General features: G+C 55.4%; 1 protein-coding gene across 1 annotated transcript in view; it reads left to right on the top strand.

The window, feature by feature from the left end:
* Window positions 1–14,503, top strand: part of LOC109530038 (titin-like) — a 213,785-nt gene that overhangs the window by 32,858 nt on the left and 166,424 nt on the right. The window contains 18 exon segments of the mRNA XM_019893583.1: window positions 4–921; window positions 1,062–1,343; window positions 2,027–2,293; window positions 2,499–2,771; window positions 3,107–3,370; window positions 4,179–4,439; window positions 4,532–4,792; window positions 5,092–5,355; window positions 5,698–5,958; window positions 6,037–6,297; window positions 6,465–6,725; window positions 7,345–7,489; window positions 8,151–8,319; window positions 8,426–8,657; window positions 8,836–9,120; window positions 9,614–9,739; window positions 9,819–10,007; window positions 11,377–11,427. Coding sequence (XP_019749142.1) covers window positions 4–921; window positions 1,062–1,343; window positions 2,027–2,293; window positions 2,499–2,771; window positions 3,107–3,370; window positions 4,179–4,439; window positions 4,532–4,792; window positions 5,092–5,355; window positions 5,698–5,958; window positions 6,037–6,297; window positions 6,465–6,725; window positions 7,345–7,489; window positions 8,151–8,319; window positions 8,426–8,657; window positions 8,836–9,120; window positions 9,614–9,739; window positions 9,819–10,007; window positions 11,377–11,427 — 4,770 coding nt within the window.

The raw sequence follows: 14,503 nt of genomic DNA, 5'->3' as shown, positions 1-14,503 counted from the left end.
GAGTGACCGGTTACCCCGCGCCCAAGGTCAACTGGTACCTCAACGGACAGCTCATCCGCAAGAGCAAGCGCTACCGACTGCGCTACGACGGCATCTACTACCTGGAGATCGTGGACGTCAAGTCCTACGACACGGGCGAGGTCCGACTGGTCGCCGATAACCCTTTGGGAACGACGGAGTACGTCGTCAAGCTGGACGTCACGCAGAGGGAGGACTTCAGGTCCGTCCTGCGGCGGGCCCCGGAAGCCAAGGCGTCGGAGTCGCCGCACGACTCCGGCAGGGTCGGCTTCGGCGTCGCGAAGGTGGACCGACCTGCCGAGGGCGCGCCGGACAAAGAGGTGGTGAAACTCAGGAAGACGCAGAGGATCGTTCACGAGAAAACCTCGGAGGAGTCCGAAGAGCTGAAGAGCAAGTTCAAGCGCAGGACGGAAGAAGGCTTCTACGAGTCCATCTCTGCGGTGGAATTCAAGGCTCACCGGAGGGATGACTCCTACGAAGATTTGTTGAGGAAGACCAAGGATGAGTTGCTCCACCACCTTAAAGAGAAAGAGGAGGCGGAGAGGAAGAAGCTGGAGGAGCAGGGCAAGGTCACCATCCCCACAATCAAACCCGAGAGGCTCCAGTTATCCCCCAGCATGGAAGCCCCCAAGATCCTCGAACGCATCACCAGCAAGACGGTCAACCCCACGGACGAGGTTCGCTTTCGGCTGCGGGTGGTGGGCCGACCCGAGCCCGAGTGCCAGTGGTTCAAGAACGGCGTCGAGCTGGAGAAGTCGGACCGCGTCTACTGGTACTGGCCCGAAGACCATTTGTGCGAGCTGGTCATCCGAGACGTCACCCCGGAAGACTCGGCCAGCGTCATGGTCAAAGCCGTCAACGTGGCCGGGGAGGCCTCCAGCCACGCCTTCCTGCTCGTGCAAGGTATCGTCACCTTTTCGCCCTTCGGGATGGATTGATAAATAGAATCAAAAATCATACCTTTCCGAGACCGGTCCCGGACCGGCGGCGATCCGTCGACGGGGCTGCTTTCCGGCAGTCATGGCTTCGCTTTGTCTTTGTAGCTAAGGCCGCCGTGAGCTTCACCCAAAATCTGGAGGACGCCGACGCCCAAGAGAAGGACACCATGGTGACCTTCGAGTGTGAAACCAGCGAACCTTTCGTCAAAGTCAAATGGCTGAAGAACAACGCGGAGATCTTCTCCGGAGACAAGTACAGAATGCACTCGGATCGCAAGGTGCACTTCCTGTCCGTGCTGATGATCGAAGTGAGCGACGACGCCGAGTACGCGTGTGTCCTCGCGGACGACGACGGCATCCGCACCGTGGCGAGACTTCACGTCCAAGGTGAGCTTGACGGCCCATTCCGAACGTCCTCCGTGGCGCCGCCGCAAAAAAGAGAAAAACGCCCCGTAACGCGCGAGTCCATCTGCCCACAGAACAGGAAAACTTGATTTCTTTTCCGTGTTTGTTTTTTAATCTTAAAAAGAATCCAGTGCGTCGAATCATCAAAGCGTGACGTTTTTGAAAATGGTCTTATCTTGGCGAGAAGTACCTTCGAGCGAAGTGACGCGTTTCCAGTCCTGCCGAGTTCCTTCCAATCTGCAGGATGTCAAGTGACAACAAAGGTCACGGCGACGTCACGCCCTCTCCAACTCATGTACAATCCCGCTGAGTCGAAGCGCTTAGCGTCAAACGTTTGGAAATTCGGCACCTGCAACTTGGGAGTGACGGCGTACTTGAAGCGCAACGTAACCCTCGGCGGCCACAGGACAAGTGTTTTGCTCATCTGTTTTTCCTTTGTGACTTTGACAGAGATGTGAATAAAATGTCAACAGCACAGCAGTGCCACACTCGGACAACGGGCCCAAAAACAAAAACAAACAAACCAAAATTGCAACCCTTTCCCCCTTCATTTATTTGATCGGACCTTTGTTTCTGTTTCGGGAGGAAAGCGTAATTACGACGCCTCGGTCTTTGATGAAAGTCGTCACAGCGTCGCCGCTTGACATCGACGCGTCTGACTTCAGGTGCCGCGCTGGAGCTGATCAAAGCTCTGGAGAACATCGAGGTTCCCGAGAGCTACGCTGGCGAGTTTGAGGTGGAGTTGTCTCGAGAGGACGCCAAGGGCGGCTGGTTCTTCGGCGACAGGGAGCTGTCTCCCGGCAACAAGCACGTTCTGTCCTCCCGGCGCGGAAGGCACACCCTGACCGTGAAGGACGTCAAGAAGGAGGACCAGGGCAAATACACTTTTGTGTGCGGAGACTTGAAGACCAGCGCCTCACTGAGGATGAAACGTAAGGAGCTCGGACCGTCGTCCTTCCGTTCGCAGACGCTCGCGCCCGGCCGTGAACTCGTAGGGCAAAGCGGCGAGGACGACGAGTGCGCTCGTACCTCAAGGATGGGGAGTAACTGCTAAGATGGCGTTCCGGGCCCGAGGGCCAGTCGCATCGAGCGCCGTCCTCCGGATCGCGCGCTAACCGCCGGGCTGTGCGTCCGCAGTGCGTCCGGTGACCCTGCTGCAGCCTCTGTCCGATCTGAGCGTCTGCGAGGGCGACATCGCTCAGCTGGAGGTCAGGTTCTCCCAGGAGAACGTGGAGGGGACCTGGATGAAGAACGGCCAGGCCGTCTCCGCCTCGGACCGCGTCCACCTGGTCGTGGACAAGGCCGTCCACAAGCTCCTGGTGGAGAACGCCGGGCCGGAAGACGCCGCCTCGTATTCCTTTGAGGTTCCCGGCCACTTCATCAGCACTTCCTGCAAACTCAGCGTTCAGAGTAAGGCCGCCGATCCGCCGCGCGCCGACTTGATATTGTACCGTCAGTCGTCGAGTTGAGTCAGGGAAGGGACGGGACGGGAAGACAAAGGTGTGCCAAAGTTCAAATTCAATCGGTCAGAAGTGGTCGTTGGAAGCCAAGTTCAATAAATGGCGTCGGTGGATACGTACGCAAGTTGAAACGTGGCGGCTCGCAGCAGGTTGGTCAGTAAGGTGGGGCCGGAGGGCGGACGGATGAACGTTCTTTTCCCAAAAGAGTCGGCGCGACGTAGCGCCTCAACGATTCCCCGCGTCGGCATTTTGATTTTGAGTCGGTGACCGTTTGTGTCTTTGCAGCCATTGAAATCGTGGCGCCCCTGAAAGACGTGACTTCGGTGGAAGGCACCAAGGCGGTTCTGGAAGCCAAGATCTCCGCTCAGAACGTGGCCTCGGTCAAGTGGTACCACGACGACAAGCCGCTGACGGCCGGCGAGCGCGTGCAGATCGTGGCCAAAGGCGCCAAGCAGCGGCTCGTCTTCGGCAGAACCTTCGCCTCGGATGAGGGGCGCTACAAGCTGCTGGTCGGGAAGGTGTCCACCGGCTGCCATCTCACCGTGGAACGTAAGACCAAGCTCGTGTCATCTTCTTGAAAGGGAGGCGGATGGACGCATGCGGACGTTTCCCCGATTTTTTTCCATCGAGTGCCGCGGACCGAACGGCGCAAGGATAGCTTTGAACTCCGACATACTAAACACGCTAAAAAGAATCTGTCAAGGCATGACGTATTGCTTATGTATGAAGGCGTCTGGTGGGGGGGACATCACAAAATCCACATCGTCCTTCTTGGCCAAGCGTCTTCAAAACAATCTCCTCGGGGGAACCGTTAGTCAAGCAGTTCACCGGATGACAAACTAAGTTTGTTGTCCGCCGAGTTCACGCCTCCAGTAGCTTGGAGCTAAGTTGCTCGCACCCTGGTAGCTTTTTTGAGTTCGATCTATGGAAGGATTTTTTTTCGTTCGGCCTCTGGGAGGCTGCACTCAAGGTCCGTCTCCAGTGGATTTGAGATGAGCTCGGTCTCTGGTCCACTCGAGTCAAATCAGGTCTGCGACCGGCTTTTGAGGCAGGCCCCTCCAAGGGCAATTCAGAGTTCCCGTCCAAAGCCTCGAGGCAACGTCATCTCCGCCTTTCATCCTGACGACCGCCGTGATTTGAATCGCGCAAATGGTGCAGACAGAGCCGCAATCGCCACGGAGCGACCGAAAGAAAGCTTTTACCGAGCGAGGCGAAGGTGAAACGTCTCCAAATCGGCAAAGGGAGTCCGGGTGCCTGCGTTCAATCTCGGCGGATCATCGCCGCCCGCGTCTCCTCCCTGTGGTGCCGGTGGATGAATTTGCCCTCACCTTCTTGTCTGTGACGCTTTCATTTGCAGCGATCGAAATCGTCAAACACATGGAGGACAAAGTGTGCTCCGAGTCCCAAAATGTCACCTTCCAAGTTGAAGTGTCCCACGCCGGTATCGACCCGGTTTGGACCTTCAGGAGCCAGCATCTTAAGCCTGGTCCCAAGTACAAGATGGAGTCCAAGGACAAGACTCACTCTCTGACTGTCATCGACACCATGAAGGACGAGGAGGGAGAGTACGGCTTTCACGCCGGACAGAAGACGTCCGGCGCCACCCTCACCGTCTCCGGTACGTTTTGCCCCGCTGAATTCAGCTCGGGGTCCGCTCGCCATTCCCATCCCGATTGTGGTCGCGTAACCCGCGCTCGCGCGCCCCAACAGGCGGCGCCATCACACGACCTCTGACGGACGTGACGGTGGCCGAGTCGCAGACGGCAGAACTGGAGTGCCAGGTGGCCAACGCCGACGCCGAGGGCAAGTGGCTGAAGGACGGCAAGCCGCTGGACTTGGGCAAGAATGTCAAGAGCGTGGCCGAGGGAGCCGTCCGTCGCCTCGTGGTCGCCGTCACTCGACCGCAGGACGCCGCCGAGTACACCTACCAAGTGGCCAACTCCAAAACCTCGGCCAACCTGCAGGTGGAAGGTACGTTTCGGCTTAGCTCCATCCCCTCGGTGGCGGCGGGGAGGTGCGAAAAGCCCGCTCGGCTACTTGTGTGAAAAGTACCGATCAAGTCCAAGTACGGACTCCGAAAAGTCACTTGCTACACATCGACAAGTACCAACTTTGCACGCGTGCGCGTAAGCGGATACTGGAAGGACAGATTCCAGAAAAGTACTCGCTCTGAATCAAGCGGCGGGGCAAATTGTCCTTTTCAACTTGCACTGAGTGAAAAGTAAGAATGAAATGCTGAGCGAGTAATCGGTGGTCTGTGTGGGATGCAGCGGTGAAGATCAAGAAGACTCTGCGCAACCAGACGGTGACGGAGATGCAGGAGGCACTCTTCACGCTGGAGCTGACGCACAGCGACGTCAAAGGCGCCCGCTGGTTCCGCAACGGCGTGGAAGTGAGCGACGGCGACAAGTACGGCGTGAGCGCCCAAGGCGGCGTCCACGCGCTGCGCGTCCGGGCCTGCCGCGCGCAAGACGAGGACGTCTACTCCTTCAAACTGGGCAAGCTGACGGCCAGCGCTCGCCTCAACGTGGAGAGTGAGTGGCCGCCGCGCTCCTTTTGCACACGGGGTCCTCGTCCTGGGCGATGCTTGGGGGGAACCCCCCCCACACACACACACACACACACACACACACACACACATTTCGAAACCGCGGAGATTTGGTTCGAGTGCGGCGGCGGTGCCTGAGATTCCAGCGTTTGCTTGGTAGAGATATATACATGTCCATATAGTTTTTTGGTTTGTCATTGTTTGGGCGCCTTGCGTGCGTGATTTGAGCCCAGTCCAGGCAAGGTCCCGAATTCGAGGTTTTAAACAGTCCGGCTGTCAACAAGCGCTAATCCGATCCGGGCCTCGGCGGCGCGGCGTTTGCGTGCAGCCATCAAGATCGTGAAGAAGATGAAGGACGTGACGTCGCTGGAGGGCGCCACGGCGTCCTTCGAGATGAGCCTGTCTCACGACAACGTCCCCGTCCGCTGGATGTTCAACGGCGCCGAGCTGACGCCCGGCGACTCCTGCAAGATTCTGGTGGAGCGCAAAGCCCACAAGCTGGTTCTGCAGAACGTGGACAGCGCCAGCCAAGGGGAGTACACGGCCGTGGCGGGACACCTCCGGTGCGCCGCCAACCTCACCGTGCAAGGTACTCTTTGGACGCCGGCGGGAGAAAACCGAGGCCGGTCTCGGCGAGGTCACCGCCGTTTGCAATTTCTCTTTCCAGCTCTGCGCGTGACCAAACCCCTGAAGAGCGTGACGGTGGCCGAGACGCAGGCGGCCACCTTCGAGTGCGAAGTGTCCCACTTCAACGTGCCGTCCACCTGGCTGAAGAACGGCGTGGAGATCCAGATGAGCGACAAGTTCCGCGTGGTGGTGCAGGGCAAGCTGCACCAGCTGAAGATCGTGAACACCAGCAGGGCCGACGCGGCCGAGTACACCTTCGTGTGCGGCAACGACCGCGTGTCCGCCACGCTCACCGTCAGCCGTAAGAGCCCGACTCGCGCTTTCGCACCTTTTGGTCAGAACCCAAAGGTCTAAATTGAACAGTCGTCGTGCCAAAAACGGGACTTTTGTTTCGGGCGGTCCTATGAGACCGTCTTCGCGGCCTCCCGGAAAGCGCCGACTAACCCGGCGATCGCTGTCCGCGTCTAGCCGTCCTGGTCACCTCCATGCTGAAAGACCTGAACGCTCAGGAGCGGGACACCATCACCTTCGAGGTCACCGTCAACTACGAGGGCATCACCTACAAATGGCTGAAGAACGGCGTGGAGATCAAGTCGTCCGACAGGTGCCAGGTCCGAAGCCGGCAGCTGACCCACTCGCTGACCGTTCGCAACGTTCACTTCGGAGACGGCGGAGAGTACCAGTTTGTGGCCGGCTCTGCGGCCAGCGCCGCCAACCTTTTTGTCGAAGGTACGCGCCTCCGCGTTTCGGCCTTTCGGGTTCCTCGCTGATCATTTTTCGCTTGATCCGTACTTGCCTTCCGGAGTGAATTGCGGATCCAGCTTCCGAGCGCGAGCCCCGGATCGATCGATCGAGCGAGCGAGGAAAGTTTTTCCCGACAACTTGTACTTTGGCTGCATGCGCCTGAAAGCAGATACGTGTGCTTTCTTCTTCTTTTGTCAAAATGGGCCGGTTACTTTTTGGGAATCCCTGCGGATGACCGGCGAAAACGTATGGTGAAGAAGTTCACGGGAAGAGCGACCTCACAAGGTTTCGAGCGCTTCTTCGGGCGCCGAATCCCGATCTGAAGCCTGGTGAACGTTTCCTTTTTTATTTTCCTTTTTCGTCCTTTGAAAAAAGACCATTTGGTCTATTTCGACGCAGGCAGGAATACAAAGTAGAGATTTTCGAGATTTCCAAACGTGCGGTGCGGAGTAAGAGAAAAAAACTCGGCATACGGAGTAGCGCTTGAGAGGAGTACAAATGGCTCAAGGGGAGTCCGAACTTGCGCTCGAGTACTGACTGCGAGTACTTTTTTGGCCCCCCGTTGCACACGGACTGAATGCCTGCCGCAATTTCCTGTGGCCAGCTCGTGTCATCGAGTTCACCAAGAAAATCAAAGACATCAAGATCACGGAGAAGAAGAAGGCCGTGTTCGAATGCGAGCTGTCGGAGCCCAACGTCCAGGTCGTGTGGATGAAGGACGGCCTGGAGCTCGACACGTCCGAGGAGAGGTGAGCCGCCGTCCAAGGTTCCGCATCCCGGCGGGGCGTCGGGGGTGGGGACATGAAGCGCGAGTGTCACTTTGGGGGCCCTTCTCAAGCAAATCTTATTTGTCTCCTGCATCTTTCTCGCTAAGATCCGAAGCCAAAGCGCACATTGCGACACCGACAACGCCCGCCAACTTGGAGGAGCGTTTTCAAGTTGCGCGCAGAAAGTCATCGGAATCACTTCGTCCATTGGCCCCAAAATCAAGGCTCGTTCCGAACGACGTTTCGAGTTTCAGGCCATGATTGCACCCTTCGCTTTTCTGGGAGGGAAGTGGGTGGTGGGGTAGGGGGCGCGGTTGGGTGCCATCTGCATGTCGGTGACAAGCAGCCATATTTATCCGTTGCCGCATTTGAATTATTCATCTTCAAACAACCAATTCAGTTGAAATGCTCCAAGGAAATAATCCCGGGAAAATCAAAAAGCGACGACGAGGACAGCACATGATTTCTTCCTTTTTTTTTTTTTTTTTTTGCTCTTTGCTGCCGTCGATTAAGAAACAGGCTGTCGAATACAAAAAGTAGCAGAGTAGATGAAGGCGCGAGGCAGTCTGAGCCCGAAGCGCAAAACTTTCAGGGGTCGAGCGATTGCGATGGCGTAGCTCATGTTGCAGCCGTGCCGCCGCAGGTTCGTGGTGACGGCCGAGAAGTACGTCCACCGCCTCATGATCCAGACGGTGCGCATGTCGGACGCCGGCGAGTTTTCGGTGGTGGCCGGCTCCAGCGTGTCCAAGGCCCGACTCGCCGTGGAAGGCCGCGACATTCGCATCTCGGAGCCCGCCGAGCGACACGTCACGGTGACTGACCTTTCTCGCGCCACCCTGAACGTTCCTGCCCTTTTGAAGCGGAAGGCGCAGATGGCAGGGAAGCTAAAGCCCGCCCGGTCACTGTGTGCGGCGCTAGGTTCTGGAGAAACACCGCGCCACTTTGGAGTTTGAGGTGAACGAGGACGACGTGGAAGGGCGCTGGCTGCGGAACGGCGTGGAGATCCACTTGTCGGAGGAGGAGCGCTTCAGCTACGTGGCCATCAGGAGGCTCCACCGCCTCACCATCTCGGAAACTTTTCGGAGCGATGCCGGCGAGTACGCCTTTGTCGCCGGGAAGAACACCAGCGCTGTCACCTTGAGAGTCAACAGTAAGTCCAGTCATTGCGCCGCGTCTCATTTCTTGGCCAAAACGTCACGGCTGCACGCCTTTCCATGGACAAAGTGACTAATGATTGATGAGACCGGCGACTGTTTGTTGTTGGGGGGGAGAGATATTGCGGTTCCCAGCTCCCAAAGCGTGACCGAGCTATTTTGTATCTCGCGCAGTCCCCGAAGCGCCTCAAATCCTGCGCCACATGGAGGCCCAATCGGTGGAGGCGGGCAAGCCCGCTCGCTTCTCCGTGGCCGTGAGCGGCGTCCCTCAGCCTCGTGTCTTTTGGTACAAGGACTCTCAGGCGCTGTCGCCGGGCTTCAAGTGCAAGTTCTTGCGTGATGCCCAAGAGCACACCCTGCTGCTCATTGAGGTTTTTGCGGAGGACGCCGCCATCTACAACTGCGAGGCCAAAAACGACTACGGCGTGGCCACCAGCACCGCCACGCTCACCGTGGAAGGTTAGAGGGCAACACTTCCACACCCATCTTGTCCGAGCGGATGTTTTCCGCACTCGTCCGCTCAAAGTTGTTCATCCGCGTTGCCGGCCGGGCCGACGATTTTAAATGAGGCTTCGGCTTTCAAATGAGGGACGGAAGCCGCGGGAAGTTTAGTAGAAAAGAGTCGACTGCCATTTGGACAAGTTAAAAGCTGGTGAAAATTGCATTTTAATGAAAGTCAATCATACGCGGACTTTGGCTGCCGTCGACCCACTCCGGTCCCCGTCACCCGCTGATAGCGGGGCTCCACCACTCGAAAGCGAGCAACTCGCCAACACTGCAGTTTTTGCGTATCTGGAAAGTTCCTAAGAAAGGCGGTGCCAGCGTACCGGAAAGACCCGTGGCAAACATGTCGACTTGCGAATGGGCGATGTTGAAGGACCATGCCGCGTGTCTACATCGTAGTCTGACTCCAGATACAGGTGAAGGTTTTCAGCTCGCATTTGTGTGACAGTGCCGGAGGTGGCTTCCCCAGAGCTGCCCGAGATTGTTGCCCCGCCCGTCGTCATCTCGCCCATGGCCAGCACGTCCACCTTGGAGGGACAACCGGCTCGCTTCCAGTGCAGAATTGGCGGAGACGGTACGTCAGTTCTTCAGAGGCGACTGCGCGATCGCAACGAGCGGTAGACTGAATGTCGTTCATGTCGTTCCTTGTCCAGATGTCAAGGTCAGCTGGTTCCACAAGGACAAGGAGATCAAGCAGTCGGAATTCTTCAGGATCTCTCAGTTTGATGACAGCTGTCAGCTGGAGATCGCCAAAGTTTACCCGGAGGACGAGGGCGAGTACGCCTGCGTGGCCGTCAACAGCGGCGGGACCGCATCCTGCTCCGCCACCCTCACGTTGGACGGTAAAACTCGATTTGAATCAGAATCTGAAATTATTGGCCGCGTCTGTTGTGAAAAAACGCACACAGAAATTGTCTCGGCTATTCCAAACTCCACCAGTATTTTGGGAACAAGCAAACTTGGTCCAAAGTTTTGTTCTCCTCTGCCCGCCCCCTCCACTGAGGGTCACATACAGAAACATGGAAGGAACAAGTAAGTTACTTCCATTCGTATTTAGGAAACAAATTCAATAAGCTGGAGGTCCACGTCATGCGGATGCTAAAATATTGAAAAAGTTCCAGCTTGGTGCCATCGGTGAAAATGTCACAAGTATTTACTGTACGTCATCTCGGAACAAGACTGCGACTGTGAATAAGAAACCAACAGGGGCCCAAGGTCACGCCGCAGGCCCCTCAAGTAGAAATCCACCAAAGTGAGTCGACTTTGGCCCTAAGACTGCCGAACGCGCTTCCTTTCAGGGCAAAAACAATCAGCGGAGCCTCCCGCCGAGCAGTACGTCTCCACCGCACTCAGCAGTCGAAAGAAAGCCGCCCCCAGCCAGAAGCCAGTTTTTCTGCAGCCGCTCACGAGTTGCTCGGTGCCGCACGGGGAGGTGGCCCGCTTTCACGCGCTCGTGTCCGGCACCCCCACGCCAGTGATAAGCTGGTTCCACAACCGGCAGCCGGTGCTGCCCACCAAGAATGTGGTGTTCCATTACGACGAGCTGACGAGCACCGCCACCCTCATCGTCGTGGATGCCTTCCCGGAGCACGCCGGCCAGTACACCTGCAGGGCCACCAACCTCGCAGGAGAGGCCGTGTGCTCGGCCACGCTCGACATCACCGAAGCGCGCCGGGAAGAAGAAGGTAACTTCCGGAAATGTCTGCGTCGAGATCACCGACCCGAGTCGCAAACTAAGCTACCGCCCAAGTCCTGCTCTCACTCTCCCTTTGGACCTGAGCTGCTTGCTCCCGTCCCTCTGCATTTCATGTTAACGCTGTTTTGGAAAACGTCCCTGTCACCTTCCCCGGCTCCATCTTCCCTCAAGCAGAGTCATTAACCAAATGTTGAAAGAAATCGCAGAAAGTCCCAGTTGTCCCACTCATGTTGGCGGCCCTGTCCGCTTTGGACTTGCCAGCGCCTGTGGGTCTTTATTTCTTCTCAACTTTTTGCGAGAACTTCTTTATTTACCCGCCACCGGCTCCAAGTCACAAACTAATGACCAAGACCTGGTCTTCATTTCTTCTCAATACCCCACAGAAAAAACAAAACCTCACCTCTTGACCTCCACCCAGACTGGTTTGCATGCACCTGACTCCTTTTCCACCGTTTTCCACCCTTTGAGAATCTGGTTTTCAGGCCCAATCTAACAGCAGTCTCTTTTGTCCCCAGTGACTCAAGAGCGAGAGGAGATCGAGACCACCATTAAGCAGGAGGTGAAAGGTAAGGTGGTCCTCATCATCTGTTCCCAGTTACATGATAGCTAGATCGATCCCTCTTTCACTCTGAAGGCACTCTGCGGGCGGTCGGGCGGCTTTGAGGCCGCCTCCGCAGACACCGAGCAGAGTACGAAATGTTCTAAATGTTCCCGTTGTACTTTGCATGTATCGTGCCGCGAAAAAATGGTGGTGGTTCCGTCCGGACGACTCGTGTCTATTTGCATCCAGCGGTTCCTTTCATGGCATGAAGTTTCTTGCGAGAAGAAAAGTTTGGGTTTTTTTTTGTTTTGTTTTTGTTTCCTGGGTAGATCTCAGATCTGACGTTCACCATCAAGGTTGATTTGAACCGAAATGGACATTTCTTATGCTGGCTTGCAGATAGCGATGATGTGACTCCTGTGGTTTGCAGTCATCATAACCCCAGTCAAACTATATTAGTTCGAATAAACGCCTTCTCACCAAATTTAGCGCTTCAGTCGCTATGCTGACGCTTTGCTTTGGGACATTTCGTGCGAGCGTTTCATTCCTTTTGCTGTCAAGGACTAGAAAGGGCGTTTATTCTCCTGTCTGCAAGTCAGGTAAGAAGTACTCCACCCGAAAGTGATTTATTTATTGATTTATTTTTCCGAGCAGCCCCACTCTGAATTTTGCTTTTTTAAAGTCTCCCAAGTAATAATTTGTCTTCAAGAAATTTCCACAGAAGAAGGATCAAATCTTCCTGCAGGTTTCTAATAAAAAGAATCAAGTCTTGCGTTTATTCGAACAAATATGGTGAGTGCAATTATTTCTTCTTGCAGTGTGATCGCATGCATTCAATTTTTTTCCCATTAATGAATCATTCATTCCAATAATATCTGTGGGTTTTTATGCCGCCGCCTTAGTCCTTGCGTTCTCTCCGCAGAGCCGGGCTCCTTGGAAGCAACCCGGTTGCTCGGAGGAGCTTTCTCCGGCACCGAGGACTTCCTGGACCATGCTATGGTCTCCGCCAAGCCCTGCCCCGGCAGGACCTCCTCCATCAGCTCCCCGACCGACAACATGAAGCCGTCCTTCACCCAAAAAATCAAGTTCCGGTCTGTCCTGGAGGGGGAGCCGCTTGTGTTCAAGTGTAAACTTCTGGCTTGCCCTCCACCCACTATTCTCTGGTTTCATAACAATAGGTCTGTACCCAAAGCATGCAGGCGTAGGATCTGCACAGAGAGCGCAATGCACGTACACACAAGCAGCTTGCTCATCGATAGCGTCGGGGAAAAGGATTCTGGCAGTTACAAGGTCATGGCAATAAACTCGGAAGGTTCTGCTGAATCCACGGCCTCTCTTCTGGTCTCGCTGAGGGAAGAGCACTCGGCCAACTGCCTAGGCTTTGTCCGTCGCTCCGCGGAAGTCCGCAAGAGTGTAGCCAATATGGCTGAGCAGAGGAAGGGCCGGAAGATTAGAGTGGACCTCAGATATGTAGGATCTCCATTTGACAAGATGTCCAAGGTCCGCCAGCGGCAAACTCGGTCCAAGAGCGCTCTGGTGCGTACCGTTTTCTTTCACTCAACTTCTTATTTGCATGAGAAAGAGTCTCTCAAGGAGTCTAAGGGTTTGGAGACGGCCTCAGAACGCGCCCCGTCCCCACAGCCCATGTTTAGTCGGTCCGATCGCCTTCACGACAGATTGAGTGACATCTACTGTGACCGGCGCACCGGAACTCGCTTCAGTGACAAGTTTAGCGACCGATGCAGTGACCGCTACAGCGAAAGGTTTAGTGACACCGAGAGTCTTCACAATGAGGTTAGAACTAAACTCAGCACGCTGCAAAAAGCTGTCCGCCAGAGAAAGAGGCTTTCTATCTCCACCATGTCTTCCTCCGAAATTGACTGCGAGTCGGTAGCCAGTGATTTGAGCTATCCGGATTACGCGGAGCGAGTCAGGGTGAACGTTGAGCATTTTAAGCGAGCGTTTGAATTGGGCGAAGGTCTGGGTGAGTGTCGAGGCTCGGAGGTGAGCCAGGAGACCTCTCGGGCTCAAGTGAGACATTCATTTGAGCCTCAGTCTAGAAGCAAAGCCATGAGCATCATGAGAGGTGAGCTGGTTGATGTGGTGGTCCCACAAGGTCAGAGCCGGACAGAATCGTGTGCTGATAAAGATGAACAAAACAAATCTGGAGATTTTGATCAGGTTCAGGCAGAAATGAGTGAGCTTCAAATCAGGGTCAGCAACTTCGAAGTGGAGTGTCAGACAGAGGAGGTGGACCCGAACCTCCCTGAACCCACATACCTCCCCAAAATCCCAAGGCACGCGGAATCACCATGCCAGCCTGAGCCCACATCCCGCCACGAACCCTCACACCACTCTGACTCCACATACTATGAGGAAACCCCAGACAACCCGGAATCCCAGTACCGCCCTAAAATCCCATTCCATCCTAAACCCACATGCCACTTGGACCCCCCACACCACCCTCAACCCACATACCACAAGGAATGCCCGGAGACGACATACCTCCTTGAAAACCCATACCACCATGAACCCCCGTATCTCCCTAAAACCCCACAATTCTCCAAACCATTAGCCTCTGGGGAACCTTGCTCAATCACTGCCATCGCAGAATTGGCAGTGACCGAGCATGCTGAAGATGATTTTTCACTGTCAGAATCTCAAAACCTCAATTTGGTCGAGTCTGATATGAACCGCGTCCCACCTGAAGAATGGGAACAGGTTGCAACAACAGTAAGTAACGAACCGTCCCAAAAAGTCTCATGTCAGAGTCTGGATGGTCAAGTGGTACATGAGGGAAAGGGTGTATCCCTTCAGATTAGGAAGGGCAGTTGGATGTCAGAAGCCGAAGCATTTGAATCTGAATCCAGAGAGACACCATACACTGAGCCCAAAGAGCACATTTACACCCAGCAGGAAGCAAGAGAAATAACTCTTTTGGAGCCCAAAGCCATGTTGCCTTTCCTCAAATCTCCCAGAATGAAGGCCCAGGAGACCCATCCTGAGGTTGCAACAGTTTTAATGCGGAATTTGCCAAAATTGGAAGACAGAGCAGTTGAAATAGAAAATGAGGAATTGTTTACGGGGCCACAGACTTCGCT

The sequence above is a fragment of the Hippocampus comes genome, unplaced genomic scaffold (genome assembly GCF_001891065.2).
Source record: "Hippocampus comes isolate QL1 unplaced genomic scaffold, H_comes_QL1_v1.1 scaffold189, whole genome shotgun sequence".
NCBI classification, from domain to species: domain Eukaryota; kingdom Metazoa; phylum Chordata; class Actinopteri; order Syngnathiformes; family Syngnathidae; genus Hippocampus; species Hippocampus comes.
Note: the sequence above shows the minus strand (reverse complement) of the source record. Positions and strands in the feature narration are given on the sequence as shown.